The following is a 17,496-nucleotide window of genomic DNA, read 5'->3' on the forward strand; positions in this document are numbered from 1 at the left end:
TCATGAACTGTGAACAAAATAATGATATGAGTATACATGTATGTAATGGGCAAAAATGGCTTAGCTCCAAAAAGTGTGGAACTCACTTTGTCCAATCCATCCTATAAGGGGCATCCTCAGCTGCCTACTGCAGTGGAATGAGATGTGGCACAGGGTGCAGCAGCAGGAGGGCGAAATGAAAAGAATTTTGAGAGGTGGTTGTGTGTGGGCTTTTGTGTGGTATGTTTCATTCATGCTCTTACCACATATTGTAGAAAGCCAGAAAAAAACTGCATTGGGCTACACATAATACACCTTAGTTGCATTATTCAGGATGACTAGAAATAGGCTGTTGATATAAAAAAAATTCTTTCCAGTAGCACCTTAGAGACCAACTCAGTTTGTTATTGGTATGAGCTTTCGTGTTCATGCACACTTCTTCAGATACAGTTGATATAGTTCTTCTGTTGATATAGTTGGTCTTGTGCTAATAGTGTAAGGAAAAAATCTTTTGGGGGAGAGAGATTCAGAGAATGGAGAATCCTCTCTGATGAGGGATTGAAAGAGTCTGTCTTTGATGCAGAGGAATGTGTTTCACTAAAATAATATTGATTATAAATTCAAAAATAGTGGTTGCTTCTATGACCTTTCCTGTTGCATATGGTCATGTTTACAAATTTAGTTTCTCAATAACACATACATTAATTTGTTGCCTTGTGTGCTTATACCTTGAAGTCTAATTGTAGGGAAGTTGAGTGATGTGCTTGTATTTATATAACCTGTACCCCAATTATCTGCTATCCTCTGTTTCTTTAGTAAGCTGCCTTATAATTTCTCGAATCCAGGAGCACCTGGCAGTGAGGATTGGCAGTGCACACCTGGCTTCCCAGCTGACGTTTGCCAAAGTTTTATACCATGTATTTCACATATTTAGGAGCTATATTAGTCTTCTTAGTTATACACTTAGTGGCTTGCCTACTTAATCATGAGTGCTGATTAATCATCACTTAAAAGAAAGACAGGTAGAAATGCAAGTTCTTGCTGGGGAGGGCAGACAGGCAAAAAAAGAGGCAGTTCTGGTTTTGACAAGAGGAAGGAAAGTAGGTTTGATTTTTTTGGAGCTAGCTGGTAATGAAAACCCTTTTTGGGACTGAAGCAGTTTTAAGTATTTGTACTTCCTGTGAGTGTGCCTGCTTCACTCAGCTAAATTTATAAACATAATCTATTATGAAAACATAAATCTGCAGTACTATCTCCTCACAATAAAACTGACCCTGTGATAGCTACTCCTAGAACTTCCAGTAGCTTCTATTTGGGGAGTGTGAAACAATGTATTGTATACCTCTGGAAAAAGTAGAAAATAATACAATTCTTATAGAATCTTTGGATCAATAGACAGAAGAGTTGGCATAAGTATTGGGCAGGTAGGAAACAGAAGTCTTTTTCATTTAGTGTTCCTCTGCTACAAAAAGGCCTGCATTTGGAATTGGAACCAAATTGTACCTGTCTTGGCAAACAAGTTTCCAAATGTTTGTTTGCTGTCACTGCCACAAGAGCAATCTTAAGTGTCTCCTTCCCCCACTCCAGAAATAATCCAAGTTGCTTGGAGCCCCCCAAAACACCCTGTTCTCAAATGAAGGAACAGTTCAGGGGGGATCATTCCAGCCTTCTTATGAAAAGTTTAATTGCCTGTGCAAATTGATCAGGAAGGTTGCCAAGCAAGTGTTACCTTTGGGTGATTTCCATTAGTGTGGGTGACAAAGCAGAAAAGGTCCACCTGTATCAATTTTCATGTAGGTAAATGATGGAGTTCTATATTAGAGAAGGTGCTCCTTCAGTACACCAGACACAGTACATTTAGGACTTTAAACACTTTAATTTGGGCTGAGAAATGCATTGGCAGCCAGTACAGTTGACCTAAAATAGATGTAATATGACCCCTATATCCTCTCCTAAGCTGTAGAGAACAGCACTAGCTGCAGTCTTTGGGTTATCCACATAGGACACATTGGAGTACTAGTGCATGGGTGACAGGGACCAGATTGATCTCAGAGAGAAAAGGTTGCAGCCATGATAACTGAGGCAGCTAGGAAAAGTTGTCTGCTTCAGTGCAAAACACCAGCAGCCGGGCCATTAAAAAACCATATATATGAATCCTGAATATGCACCTTACTGTTAATTTACACACTTTAGTACTAATTTTAGATACTTTATGCCAAGGCACATCCATATCCAGTGAATGTACTTTTCTTTAAACAGGGTATCAGCAAGTGCACCTCAGCACTCCTTGTAGATCCTCAGTGGATCATAGGGTTCCACCTTTAGCTTGCATGCCTTATTAGTTACAGAGTATGACTTAGCAGGCCTTGTGGAGTTTCAGGGGATGCTGGGTAATATGTTTTGAATTGCCCACAGTGGCCATTGCCAACAGGAGAGCATGATTTGGGTTGAGTGCTCCTGTTTTCCTCCTCGGCCTGCCAGTTCTCCACTGATTTCTCTCCAAAACAGTGTTGGGTATGAGGCTGATTTTAAGATACTGCTTGCTGTTTTTCCAGCATTTAATTATCAGGGAAAGTGTTTATTTTCAGTGTGTATGTAGTTACTATGGCCTCAAAAGGGCCTCTCTGCACACTTCCATTATGTAAATAGTATAGTAATAGTATTACTTTTCTCTCTCTAATAGATCTATGGAAATGCAGGATCTAGCAAGCCCTCATAATCTTGTGGGAAGCAGTGAAACACCTGGTAGTTCTAAACTGGACAAATCTAATCTTAGCAGCACATCTGTTACAACAAATGGAACAGGCGGTGAGTGAACACCTACCTCTTTCAGTTTAAAAACAAAAAGTGCTCTGACATCTTTAGAGACAAACTGGTATATGGTGGCAATACATCACATTAATGAAGAAGTTGAAAGAAAGATATATACCACGGATGATAGCGTAAGGTAATCAGTTGTGTATTAGGTACAGTCCTCTAATATAAAATTTTATAATTAATGCCCTATTCTTTCCCATACTTGTGTTGTTTCCTACCAGCCATGTCTCTTCTGTCTCCAGTATATCTCCATTAATCTCTACCTGTCTTAATGTTAGTCATCCTTCCACCTTCCAACTATTTTTCTTGCATTGCAATTTGGCCTGCACTTTAAGCTTGCTGAGGCTATTTGTACCAGCATCTTCCTGCATCTCGTTATCCAAACACCCAGCCTGGTGTTTGCTTTTAATCTTCTTATTTTAAAAATACCGAGCCTATTCTGTTCATCCAAACAAGACGTGAGTGATCCTTTCGATCAGGTGCTGACATTCATAAGACAATTTTAGTGAGAGTCTGCAGCATTTGAGTAAATTTTAAAAGTTCATTATACTTCTAGGGTGTGGAAAGAGCGAATTTGGATCATTTTCATATTTCTAAAAGTAAATTACCTTTCAGAAAAAAGATGTGTACAGGAGGTTGAAACCAGACTTAATCATGTTTAGCGTAGACCAACTGAAATCAGTGATGGGTCAAAAGCAGCATGACTAATTCTGGATTAAACCCAACATCAATATGTTTAATCAAAGTTTATTTTGCTTTTAAGGATTTTATGTTGTATGCCAAAGTCAACTAGTGAGTTTCTAAGGTGTCACAGCACTTTTTGTAGTCTCACTGACAGACTATAGCCTGACCCACATGTTATACTGCTGCTTGTTGCAGCAGCCTCAGTGTGGTGTCTTATCCACTTAGTAGTTGTAACATATCTTGCTAGTTTCCTTATGATACTTCTAACTGCCATGGGGATTTTTATGCTGTTGTAGCTTGTTCAGTAACTTGGCAGTGGTTCACAATGGCATAAATTCTGCATGGCAAGCAGAAGACTCATATAAGCAAAGGCATCACACATTACAGGAAGGGTAAGAGTAAGGCAGAGGCTTTTTTCTGTGTGTGTGTGTGTGTGTGTGTGTGTGTGTGTGTGTGTGTTTTGCTTAACAAAAATGTTCTTAAATCTGTTTAATTTTAGTTGGCTCATAAAATTGTTGTGCTAGCCTGCAAGTCCACATATTTGCTACAGTATTTTAACTCACAGATTATCAAAGCATAACTCAGCCAGATATCTGAGCGATACCTTTACATTTTGTGCATTCATTTCCATTTACCTTTATTAAAAGGAAAATTAAACCAAAGGAGAAAATATATAAAGTACTGAGCTTAGCGTCCACGTCATCCTATTTGACACAAGCGAGTCACCTGTTGTATCAGCGTTCCTGGGTGCATTTTAAATGAACCAAGTTGCTTTTTTACTAACTCATGCTTTAGATTTTTCTAGCCCAGTGTTCGACTGTAACACAATGACGCTCCAGGTTCCTCTACGGTGGAGGTCTTTCTCAGTCTTTCTGCAGGCAAAGCATGTGAAGTACTACTGAGATTTGGGCTCTCCCTTGTTGGACGTATATCAATGAGTAAAAGAACCAGGGCATACAGGACTTGATCAGAACATTTTTTTAACTGGTCAGACTTGCTTGGTTTTGGAATTTAAAAACAAAATTAGTTGTAAATGATGTAATACTATATTTGCCTTATACAACAGTGAATTTCATGCCTTTGTCAGGTTGTATAGCTTAAGAAAAAAACACCATTTGTGAGTGTATGGCATGAGCCATTATCAAGAGGCACTAAAATTGAAAGAGCTGGTGGTTTGCTTGTGCATGTGTATGAGTGAGAGAGAGAGTGAGAGAGAAATAGAGATGGATTTTTTTGAAGATTCTATGATTCAATATCAAGTGGACTAAGGGTGAGTATTCACATGGGTTTGTTAGGATGCAGACTTTGTCATGCTTAGTTGGCCAGCTAAAATAAATGGCACTTAGTTAATAGACTACTTGAAGCATGACAAAATCTGGATTCAGTCAGTACATTTTTATATGTATAATGCTCCCTATCATACAAATGTGTGTCCAAATGGGATAATACACTTACACCTGTCTCCTGATAGTATTATAATGGAATCTGATGTATGTGTGAGGCTTTTTCTGATTTGGTATCCAGAGACATGTTACTGAAAACAGGAATATTTATTCTATGTGTCTTTGTGACAGAAGCACCACACAAACAAGTACTATGTGACTATGTGATAATTCACCCCAGTAGTCCTCCTTAAAAATGGTCCAGAGAATTTCCTTTCCTATTTTTTTTCTTATTTTGAAAATTGTTGCTGTATGTTAAGCAGATATTCAGAAAATGAACCGCTATATACCATTCCAATTCTCAGGAGACAACATGACTGTTTTAAACACTGCAGACTGGTTACTGAGTTGCAGCACTCCCTCTTCTGCAACAAGTATGAGTAATCCTGGTATATTGCATGTGTGTGACTGGCTTCTTGATTGCTGTGTTGAATCTATGATATTTTGCTTTATTCTTTTTGATTTGACATTGCACAGCTTTCTTGTCGGAACCCTTTAAATATTGAGCGAAACACAGAGATTGTAATGTTTTACAATAACAAAGTATTTCTAATGTATTCTATATCTATCTACCTATCTGTCTGTCTATCTATGCCCATAGAAAAATCAAGTCTGTGTGCCCATAGAAATATCAGGTCACTTGGTTTCTTATAAACACTGATATTTACTAAATCATTGTCAATGTGCCATATATTCTTAGAAAGAATCTATAAACTGTTTTCTGGCTTATTCAAGTTTATATTTGTAGCAAAGTTCAGCTATTTCTCCAGCAGAGGGAGAAATCCTGCAGCAGATATTTCTCTGGCAGCAAGGGGAATAGATTGCTTGTAGTTCCTAGTTATATTGCTAATTTTCCACGTGCCATACAAAGAGCTGTGTTCAAACATGTTATAATCTCCCAGCATCCTCTGACCAGCTATGTTAAGGGAAAATTATATTTTTCTGCGGAATTCACATAACATTCCCAACATTCCTTGCTTACCCCTTCTATTCTCTTCTGGTTGCATCTCTCCTTTCCCACCACGAGGGATCCCTACATACACTGACTTTCTCTTGTAGCAATGAATCAGTTTCTGCGTCTTCTGAACCTCATTGTTTTGCAAACTGTAGTGGCGCACTGTGATAGGTTGAACTTTGGTGACTGGTGGGTTGGCTTATTCTGCCTTTCAGCAGGATAGAGTTGGGTAATTATTTTTGTTGTATATACTCCCCGCTTTCAAATTTGTAGTGAGCATCTCATGTTTCTTTTTAAAAAGCAAACAGGATTTCCCTTGACAGCAAGATTATTACAACACCTCACTCCTCATTAGGTTTCTGTGCAGTTTCTCAAACTATTGATGCAGTTTTCAAAATACTCCCATTGTAGCAATATAGGAAAAGTTGTTCCCCTTGTTTTTGTTGTTTAATCTGCACAAAATGTATTCCAAATTACAAGTATTTTAAGTGTTTCAGGAATTTTTAGGGTGGATAAACCAAGATGTAATTAAAGTATTTAGGCTCTTCCTCCCTTTCTCTTCCTTCCCTTTTTCTGATGTATTTCATTAAGATTCTAATTTTATTTAACTAATATTCAGCTGTCAAAATGTGGAACATAAATTTTGTAGACAGAGAAGTAGAATTGGCAGTCTACTCATATCTGACACAGACTGTGATTTAGTGCAGCTTGCACAAGTTTTGAGTTCATGTGTTCTCCCTGCTTTTCTATTTCTTTTGGTATGACTGCGAGGAGGAGATTGTTTCTGTTTTCAAATAATTGGAATTTATTGTTATGTCTGAACCTGAACCTGTAGTTAATCTTAACTATGGTAGAGGGAAACCGACCAAGATTATAAACCACAATTGGAATTGGATTGTTTCCCTAAACCATAGTTAAGAGTAACAATTCGTCCAGGTTAGAATATAAAAATATGCTGCTATTAGTTAAAAATAGAAGCAGAAGCTTACAATCTCTTCCTCTTGGCTGTGATGAAGATGTAGAAGGGAGGGAGAAGCTGATGAAACCAGGGTTCATGCATGCAACACTAAAACATGGTTTAGGCACTGCATTTGAATGCATCCATGTATAGCTTTCCTAGAACCATAGAATTGTAGAGTTGAAAGGGATTCTGAGGGTCATCTAGTCCAACCCCCTGAGATGCAGGAATCTCAATTAAAGCATCCACGACAGATGTCCATCCAACATATGTTTAAAACATCCAAGGAAGGAGAGTTTCACTGTGGATCAGCTCTTCATGTCAGAAAGTTCACCCTGATGTTTAGTCTGAATCGCCTTTCATGTAACTTGAATCCATTGGTTTGAGTCCTAGCCTCCAGAGCAGGAGAAAACAAGCTTGCTCTATCTTACATGTGACAGCTCTTTAGATATTTGAAGATGTCTCTCATATCTCCTCTCACTCTCCTCTTTTCCAGGCTAACTTATCCAACTCCCTAAACCATTAGTTGCCCTCCTCTTCACATGTTCCAGCTTGTCAATATCCTTCTTAAATAGTGGTGCCCAGAAATGGACACAGTACTCTAGGTGTGGTCTGACCAAGGCAGAATAGAGCAATATTACTTCCTTTGATCTGGACACTATACTTCTGTTGATGCAGCCTAAAATAGCATTAGCTTTTTTTTGCTGTTGCATCACACAGTTGTTTCATATTAATCTTGTGTTCTGCTAAGACCCCTAGTTCCCTTTTCCATATACTACTGGCAAGCTAGGTGTACCCCATCTTATATTTGTGCAGCTGGTTCTTCCTGCCTAAGTATAGAATCTTACATTTATCCCTATTGAAATTAATTTTGTTAGTTTTGTCTAAATTCTCCAATCTGTTAAGATCATCTTGAATCCTGATTCTGTCTTCAGTGGCATTGGCTACCCCTCCCAGTTTGGTGTAATCTGCAAATTTGATAAGCATCTCCTCAGTACCTTCAGCCAAGTCTTTTATAAAGATGTTGAACAACACCAGGCCCAAGATAGACTCCTGCAGCACCCCATTTGTCACTTTTTTCCCAGGATGACAAGGAACCATGAGCATTCTTTAGGTTTGGTCAGCCAACTAGCTACAAATCCACCTAATAGTTACCACGTCCAGCCCACATTTTACCAACTTCTCTGCCAGAATATCACGGGACTTGGTCAAAAGCCTTACTGAAATCAAGATAGAGTGGTACCTTGGTTTATGAACTTAAACCATTCCGGAAGTCCATTCTTAAGCCAAAACCATTCTTAAACCGAGGCGTGCTTTCCCTAATGAGGCCTCCCGCCACCAGTGCCCTTCCACCATTCGGATTCCGTTTTTAGACCAAGGTAAAGTTCTCAAACCAAGACACTATTTCTGGTTTTGTGGAGTTTGTAAACCAAATCGTTCTTAAGCTGGACTGTTCTTAAAACCAAGGTACCACTGTACACTGCATTCACAGCATTCCCTTTTTGTTACTTCTCATGCTTAACTTCTCATGCTTAAGTTCAAACAAATTTTACTGATGAATTTTTTTTGTAGATGTGAAGCAAGTGAGTTCTCAGAAGCAAACTTTAAAACAGTTTGGTTAGCATTTCAGTGCAAACCTATGTAATTCACACTTTTGCAACCAATGTGCGTACTGAAACATAGCTGGCCTTCAAAAATCTCATGACTTTGTGATGCAATCTTTCACCAAAAAATGTGTACCAAAATCTGCACATTGCATAAGAGGGAGTCAATTGCAATTGTTTTAAGTAATGAAATGAATAGTTTAGATTTAAAAATACATACAAACGTGCATGCTTAGGATAAATATGTATGACTTCTAAAACATGCAGACTTTAAAAAAATTAAACCCCAAACACATACAGAAATCAGGTAAATGGAATTGAAGATTGGAAGAAGTACTAGCTGACTATTGTAAACTTATTTAAATAATGTATACTTGCATAAGGTTTATAAAATACACAGATCATGTGAGGACCAATCCAGTCCAAAAGGTAAAGTTCATATATTTTGAATTAATAGATTTATTTCCAGCCTTACCCATGTGAGTTGAATAACTAATGTACCCTTATCTCACATGTTGCTATTTTGAAGTAGATTTGACTAACAACCCTGTGGTAAAGAACAGACGAAAAAGTATCCAGATGTGATTGTCTGGATTTAATAGCCCTGAGAGACAGCAACTTGCCCTATATCATCCTCTGATCTTCATTGATTGAGCATAGATTTGAGCCTAGTCTTCCATCTCCAACCCCAACCACTGCAATAGCTTGTTTATCTATGCATGGCATGCTTGTTTTGTTGAATCCGTACCCTGATCTTTGAGTTGCAAAACATAATACCTGGATTTATCTTCCCAATCCCCTTTTTATAGGAAGGAAACTTGACACTTCACAGTGTGAAGAATCTGGCAATTGTAGGAAGCAATTTATTCTCCTTTCATGGCTGCCTGCTGGCTGTGAGACAGAGCCTTGTAACCAATGTTCTATCTTTCTAATGGTCTCCGTTGCTTATTTTTTTATAAATACACTAACTTCAATCATAGCATTACTTTTCCTCTGTTTCACAGCCTGCAATAAAAACTGAAAGATATAAACCAACCACGGGCCTTTTGAGAGTTTTCAAAAATGATATGTTTTTCTTAGTGCACTTCACTTGTGCTAACATAAATCCAGCAACAGTATTGCAACTGCATGTTCCTATATAATAGAAATGGACTGGGGGGGGGGAATAAGTCTTACAGGGGATATGGAGAAATAACAATTTATTCCTATTGCTTTAAATATATATATATCAGAGCAATAGGTTCCCATGATCTGGAGAGGAAGAATGCAAAGTGTTCAAATAACTAAATAAGAGAAGGTCCACAAATAAGTGTTGCATTTGACAGGGAGTTGGGGATAGCCCTATGGGTCTTTTTTATAGGTGTATGTGCTCTCATGCTAGTGTAAAACTTTGTTAAGTCACTTAACCTCTAAAGAAAATACTTTAAAAAACTAAAACATTTCAAAATGTCAAAATGTCATGGCAGTGTAGGAGGCTACCACTTACCAAAGGCACAGAGATTGATGTCATCCATTTACACCTTGCCTCATTCTGCATTTGGGCAGCAATCACCATAAAATCAATCAATTGGGTTTAATTCAATGGTGTCTGTCCACTAGTGGGACGACTCTGTTGGCAGAATAGATTTCCTGCTACTGCCTGCCATGCTGCCCAAAATCTGTTCTGGAAGGTTGAGAGACCTTTCACAGCAGATTGTGGGGTGGGGTGAGGTTGGATGCAGTAAAGAACAGGGAAAGAAGTCCCATCACTCAAGCAGAAATCTTTTCACACAACATTGCGTGTCATCCTCTGAGTCTTAATAACAGCACAATCTTACACATGTCTGATAATAAGGAAGCCTATTGACTTACTCCCAAGTAACAGCATATAGGATTGCAGCCTGAATAGTTAAAAATAAAGCAGATAATTTGTTTGCTTTAGAAAGCATATTTTAAAAAAATTTAATGTGTACTCTTAAAAGATCAAAACTGCTGTACAGAGAGATAATGAAACATACCATAAAACTATAAGTAATATAAAGCAATACAGCTGGAAACACATTGTTAAACTACATCAAAATGTCACAGGCATCATCCAGTAGGTTTCCATGATGATTTGATAGGCAAGCAGCAATCACAATTGAAATCCCACGGAAATATGCATGTTGAGAGAAAGCATTTGGATCTTGCACAACAAATGGATAATGATCATGTATTTATTGCACAAAAGATAGTTTGAAAAGATCCTATCTCATTATATTAGAATGATCTTTGGAAGATATGTTTAGAAAAACCATGGTTCCTGAGGGCCTACTTTCTCCTCTTGGTAAGAATAGATCTGCTGATGTGCCAGTATATTTATTCAGAGAAATTTGAAAAGACACTAAATAAAGAGCTGGGACCTGCGGGTATAGGGCGGAATATAAATTCAATAAATAATATTAAAAAAATAATAAGAATGCAATAATATTGTTTTACTTGCCCAAAATATTTGTGTTTGCTTTTTATCCATGGTCCTTCATGGGTGGAATCTAGACTGGATTTATATTAAAGCATATATGGATAAATATTGGCTTTTCCTTCTTTTTCTTTTTGAAAAAGAGAGCAAGTGCATGGTTTTTTAAAGCTACAGTTGTGTTGTAGTAGATTATTCTCAGAATCATATTAAACAGTTTCCACATTTGTATATATTTTTTGATCCACTCATGCAGATTTTTGCTATAGTTTGCATGGTAACTTGTGCATAATTTTTTGAAGTAAAATCTCATGTTTGCTTATTTTTCTATGTAGTGTCTCTTCTTGCAGTCAAAACAGAACCTATGAACAGTAGTGAATCAACAGCAACAACAAGTGGAGATGGATCTCTTGACACGTTTACTGGGTCAGGTAAAGGCATAATACACTCATTGTATTGTAAAGTCAGTTTTTGTCAGTTACTCTTATCAAAATTAGGATGCACACTCAAAATTCCTTAATAACAATTAAGTTATCTTTTTACTATCCTGATAAAGTAGTTAAAAGTCATGGTTAGTGGAATAACCAATCTTTGGTTAAAACTTAGGTAGCAGAGTTCAGAGTGCTAATATTGAATGGCCCTGTGTTGGTAGCAGGAGGGCAGTGACTCCTTGAGGATCCCTTATGTACCCTAGTGAGCAAAGAGGGGAGACCATTTGCAGCAGCAGCAACATGCCCATGACAACAGAGAGCAACTGAGACATCTGAATGTCAGACAAGACAAGGAGCTATCTGGAGAGGTGGAGGGATCCAGACCAGCCTCAAAACCAAAGACCATTTTTAACTCTGCTTCTGTGGGAGAGAGAATTCCTGGGGTTCAAAGAGCCTCCACCCGATGCAAATAATGTGGTTTCAAATAGGCCTGCTGCCCCTTCTGGCTCTCAAGGCAGACTAAGGCGATAAGTTCCCATAGAGCCAGACTTTGCCTTCCTCTGCTTTCCCTTCTGTCTAAATAGCTGCACTGCATGAGGCCCAGCAAATGCCACTAATGGTCCATAACTCATCAGTCTCTGTTGTTGCCATCTCTGGCAAAATGTAGTACAACAGCATCAAGAAAGAGCTCCTTTCACTCAGTTTTCTAGTAAATAAAACAGTGAGATAGCTGCAGCTCTCACAGAAACTTCTCAGCACAAAAATGGACACCAAAAAAATGAAACACTGTCCCTGTCTCAAGAGAGAACAGTCAAAATCAGTGGTTCATCTACTAACAAATTCCTCAGAAGACCTGATGGCCCTAGCCAAGATACTGCAGATGATGGTATCTACCATCCAAGTAACACCATGGGTTAGGTTCCAGACCAGGCCTCTACAGTGAGCACTGTTTCCAAACCAATTCCTCATCACATTCAGTAAACACATAGTTTTTTCCTTCTACATTCTCTTAGTCTTACGGAGTATGGATTCATACGTTTTTGTTGTCCTAGCTTGAATAGGGGTGTAAGTGTGGTATTACATAATTTCCAAATGCTGTCTGTGTCTGTTGTGTCTGTCTGTTGTTGTTGTTGTTGTTATTTGTACTGGGCATGGTCACTGGCTATGCTTACATTGTGAGGTAGAGGGTCCATTATTAGATCTGCCAGTTAGATCTTGAGGGTGGAATGGATCCTCCCCCTGGAAGAGGAAGCAAAAGACTTGAAAGGTCCTGCCTATCTGGTCCAGTGGGAGGAGTCATTCTATTCATGAAATGTCCTCCAGTCCTCTCTTCAAACAGAAATTCATGGTAAGGACCAATTTCCAGTTTCTATTATATTGAGATGGAAATTTTAAATTCAGCTAATGAGCTTGTTGATGTAGCCAGGTTTCCAAAGAATTGCATTAGGGAGCTCAGAGCCCTTCATGTGCCATTGGGATTTTATTTAATTTATTTATTTTTGCTTTGATCAACAGGGTCCCATGCTGTCATTTGAAATAGTGGGGCCATGTTCTTCAAGAATCTCAAGCCCAAAACTCCCTTAAGCACCTAGAACTAGTTGTCCAGTTCTTTGGATCCTGCCCATAGTCTATTTCACAAAATAGTGAGGAAATATTCCATGTTTGTGCCATTCTGAAGGCTGTTTGCTAGTACCATTATGACATATTGAAGAAGGGTAAACTTTGAAATACAATTATGATCAATTAGACGAAAGAAATTCCAGAGCTACTTCATGTACTGCTTTAATCTTTTTCAAAAGTGAATGAACAGCAGATGGCCTAATAAAGATACTCTGTATATTTGCCTAGTATGGATTTCTGTGAAGGCATTGGTTCAAAATTTTAGAATACGTATATTTGGAACACATCTGTCTTAGTCAAGACAGATGGTTAGAGGAAAGAAACTTCAAAATGTTTGGATTCAGTCCAGGCTGGGCAGTACTCTTGAAAGATTTTTAATAGGATATGATTGTCATAATTTAAACTTGCCTAGAAATATACAGCTGCTCTTTGTATAGGCACGTAGTTAGTTGATGGCTACTGTACTAGACCACTTGATTTTTTCTGTGTAAAATTAAATAGATGTGCTACATCTATGGGGTGTGTGGAAATAAAGCAAGTCCTGGTGGCAGCCCTCCTATAAATGGAGATAATCAGATGTATTCATCGTGCAATAGTATCAACATAAGCCCAGGTTCCAAAGAAATGTGAAATCAGTTGAACCTAATGGTTTTCTTTTCTTGTTTGTTCTAAACTGACTTTACTTTGGACTACAGTCCTCTGCTTTGTCCTGCATAGCTTTTGAAAATCAGCTAAGTTTGAGAAGTAGATCATGATATATGGCCTGGGGTGCAGCTGTTTAAAAATTCCGCTGCATTAATAAAAATCTCTTGTGCGAGCTTTGTATTATGACCCTATTTATCTAGCCTCCCCCCCCCCAATTTTTTAAAAATCAAATCAAAACTTCTTTCACATGAACATTTGCCCCAAAGTTATTGCTATGCATCTAGAACTGTGCTGGCATCCCCGTTCACACAGACTTGCTTCCCATGTAAGCAAGTTTCCTCATTCACTGTGGTGGAGATGGCAGTTCCATTCATCATTTAGCATTGCATGCATAACATGGCTTCCCATCCTCTCCTTATTGAATCCCTTGGAAGCACAGAATCTACTATGGGCATGGAGTCTCTACACTAGAATGACTCGCCCAGTTTGGTAAACAATTGCAACTCAGTCCATGGAGGGAAATAAATTAATGCCACTGGTTCTGCTGTGCCAAGTGTACAAAACCATGCTTTATGTGTAGGTGTGGTATGGTTTAAGTTCACATGGTAATGTAGTAAGACATGAAGCCAAACCTAACCCCAGACATCTCCAGAGTTTGTCACAATAGCATGGACAATAGACTTCTATTGTTCCTACAGTTTTGTATAAGGATTTATATTTTTATTAGAAAATGCTAGTTTCATGAAGTATTTGCCAATATTGCAAATTGTGTGCCTAGGCACAGGGAGCTTGTGGCTAGTTGGGGCTCAGAATAGGAAGATGAATAGAGAGACAGGACAAAATATTGGGTTCAAATAGGCCACAACTTTATTGCTTACAGGTGTAAGTAAGCTTTGGTGCAGACAATGGGTATGTATCCTCAATCAAGCAACCAACTGCAGGTTGATTATTGGCTGCATCGACCCTAGGTTAAGGGTCATCCTATGAATACAGTGAGGGAGTATTTCCATAGCTAAGTGTCATGCCTGGCCTGCATGCTCACCTTCGGGCAGCACCAAAGTCTGTTGCATAGGGTGTGAGTGTGGGGAATCTAACTCCAACTGAGCTGGCTGGAAGAGATGCAGCTTGACTAAATACCCAGCAAACGGACCTGACTGAAGTCCAGAGGCTTCTATGGTTCACTGCACAGGCCATGGTTGGTTCATTCAAATAGGCAGGCACCCAACAGCCTGCGTGACTGGGAAGAAGGGTAACATCCTCCAATAGTCGCACAAGCAGGAAGGAGGGATCCAGGCTGGTCCACAGCTATGCTGAACGCAATTGCTGTGTGCCACCATTTGACAACTGTCACACTTATTCATTTGTGGCCTACAAGAGGAGAAAGAGCCAGCTTTTTAAAAATGTCTGTATGTAGTTGCCTCTTAATTCTGCTCACCACAATTGACTAGGCAAGTGGTTATTTTTAAGTCTCACTTGTGTTTTGAATACTGTAATATGTTACTTTAAAACTTGTGTTACTTGAGAAACTTTGTTGCATCTGAAACAAACACATTGTGTTTTGAAGTCCCCATCAGTAAACATAACAAGTATACCATACCCTTGTTAGGCCACCTTGCGAGGCTGGTGGGCTGCATTTGTGGGTCACCAGTTGTGCAGGAGTGATGGAACAGAATATTGGACATCATACTCAGTGACTTTTATTCATGCTGGGTTTCTAGCTAAAAATATAGAACATAGCTGTTTAAATGTTGTCTGGTTCATAGCAACTTTGATCACAGCAGTCATACTTTGATTCAACAGTTTTTATATTGTTTATAAAATACCGTATTTTTCTGTGTATAAGACAATGTTTTTTTGCTATTAAAAATTGGCCAAAAGTGGGGGTTCTCTTATACGTTGATAGAGAATTCATGGGTTTGGGCTCAGCCTCTGCCATGGGTGGTTTGGATTTGGGTTCTGGCGTGGGCAGAAAAATATGGTACTTTGTTGGCTCCAAATATTCTCATACATTGAACATTCTGTACTCTTGGTTTTTTGCAGTAATAACAAGTAGTGGCTACAGTCCAAGATCATCACATCAGTATTCGCCTCAGCTATATTCTTCCAAGTTAGTGAGCATGCACCTTCTTACATATTACTGCATATCATTTATTTTAGGTCATTTATTTAAAGAGTATTAAAAGTAACTGTTTTGTTTTATATAAAATGCATTTTATGTAATCTGAGTGGTCATTCAGTTCAATGGATACCAAAGGAATTTTTGTAACTTCTTTAGCAACGGAAATCAAGATATAAGATTCCTTTAAACCAGTGGTGTGCAAACTTTTTTCAAAGAGGGCCAGATTTGATGAAGTGAAAGGCCATGAGGCCAACCAAAGTTGTTAACCGTTTTTGAAGATTGAATATATTGAGCTTTTTTTAGGATTTTACCCCAGGAAATAAACTGCCACAGGGGCCGGATTAAGCTGACCGGTGGGCTCGATTAAGCCCCTGAAACGGACTTTGGACATGCCTGCTTTAAACATATTTTCAATGTATCTCTGCAATGAATAACTATTGCTTGCTTCATAATGTATAACTGTAAAGTAGGTTTCAACCTATAAGCCACAATTATTTTAGCCCAGAATAATTTTGTAACAGTCAATGTGGCTTTATGGGGCTGTATCAGTAGTGTCCCTTGCTCTGACAGAAGACTTTTTGATATGGCAGAGGCTTCTGTTAATAGAATAGGTAGGCAATTTTCTCTGATTTCCCCTCCTTCCTGCAGCTCTCGCATTCCGTAAAATCTACTTGAGAAGGTTAGCAGACTCATTGGAGCAGACCAGGATCTTAAGGAGGAGAATTGGTGAAAATTGCCTTCCTCTCTGTTCCACTGGCAGAAGCCTCTGCTGGAACAAAAAGTTGTGTCTGTGTGAAGGACACTATCGTGTGCAACCCATAGTAGCTTAAAGTAATAATGATAGTTAATTTTTTATTTGCAGTGTTGGCTTTAGTGTGGAAAAGAACAATTTAACTATGATATGGTAGTCATTACATATAAAGTCATCACAGTTAGCTTTATTTTAATAATCTATTACTTAATGTGTAATATGTTGCATTTTATGTAGGAAAAACGTATGCCAACAATGTGAGAGTAGTTTAAAAAAGAAAGCTGAAATGAAAAATAAATGAAATTAATAACATATTTAATCATGGATTTTAAAGGGTATGTTTCATTTAAATCAGCTTTTCTGTGTATTCATGTTAATTAAATTTCATTTTAATTATTAACCATTCTGTATAAAGTATGCATTTTGAAATATGTTTGTAATTCCTTTTAAGAAAAAAAAAGTGGGTGGTTTTGTGTAATGTGCATTATTAGTTAAATGCTTCAAGTATTTTCAGTGATGTTTGGTTAGTCCCACTCTGTGATGACTTGAAGTTGAGGACAGTATTTTATTACATGCTCACATGTGGTAGACTGATAAGTATAGCAGTTTACTGATCTTGCTGCCACTATTCAGCTATTGCTTATACCATACTTCTTATCTAGATATATGTTGAGATTGGGAGTGGACTTTGGGTTTATGAGCATAATTTCTGCTATCTTCTCTGTCCCCTCGTTCACTGTGCATAAAATAAATGCTCAGACTAGATCCAGTGGTGTGTTTTTTAAAAAGAGACTTTTAAGAAAAAAGGGAATTCAATATTTGTGGTCACGTAGAAATCCCACATTCTAATAGACATAGAATCACATGGTTCAGATTTTCACTTTTATTCATGGCTTGGGCTTCCCTGAAATGTACATAGACTTGAAGAGGAAAGTTTAAAGAATGACAGTCTTTCCTTCTTTCTCTCTCAGCTCTGTGTGCTTTTCAAGGTTCATATTGATTCTGCTGGTTCTGACTTTCTTCCAGTTTGCCTTCATGAATAATTGTGAGGAGGAGG

The 17,496-nt window shown here is 38.2% G+C and overlaps 1 protein-coding gene across 50 annotated transcripts in view; it reads left to right on the forward strand.

Annotated features, from left to right (window-relative positions):
* EYA4 (EYA transcriptional coactivator and phosphatase 4) overlaps positions 1-17,496 on the forward strand; it is a 117,780-nt gene that overhangs the window by 64,844 nt on the left and 35,440 nt on the right. For 24 of the 50 annotated variants that reach the window (XR_014546669.1, XM_083607729.1, XM_083607704.1 and 21 more), the window contains 4 exons: positions 2,663-2,787; positions 5,228-5,296; positions 11,209-11,304; positions 15,610-15,676. Coding sequence is in view for 48 of the 50 variants with exons in the window: in XM_083607729.1 (XP_083463855.1) it covers positions 2,663-2,787; positions 5,228-5,296; positions 11,209-11,304; positions 15,610-15,676 (357 nt within the window). In the remaining 2 variants the exon portion in view is untranslated. The remainder of the gene's footprint in view (positions 1-2,662; positions 2,788-5,227; positions 5,297-11,208; positions 11,305-15,609; positions 15,677-17,496) is intronic. The other 26 variants (XR_014546668.1, XM_083607746.1, XM_083607727.1 and 23 more) reach the window with 3 other exon arrangements.

Source organism: Podarcis filfolensis, assembly GCF_964270895.1.
Source record: "Podarcis filfolensis genome assembly, chromosome: 3".
In the NCBI taxonomy this organism is placed as follows: Eukaryota; Metazoa; Chordata; class Lepidosauria; order Squamata; family Lacertidae; genus Podarcis; species Podarcis filfolensis.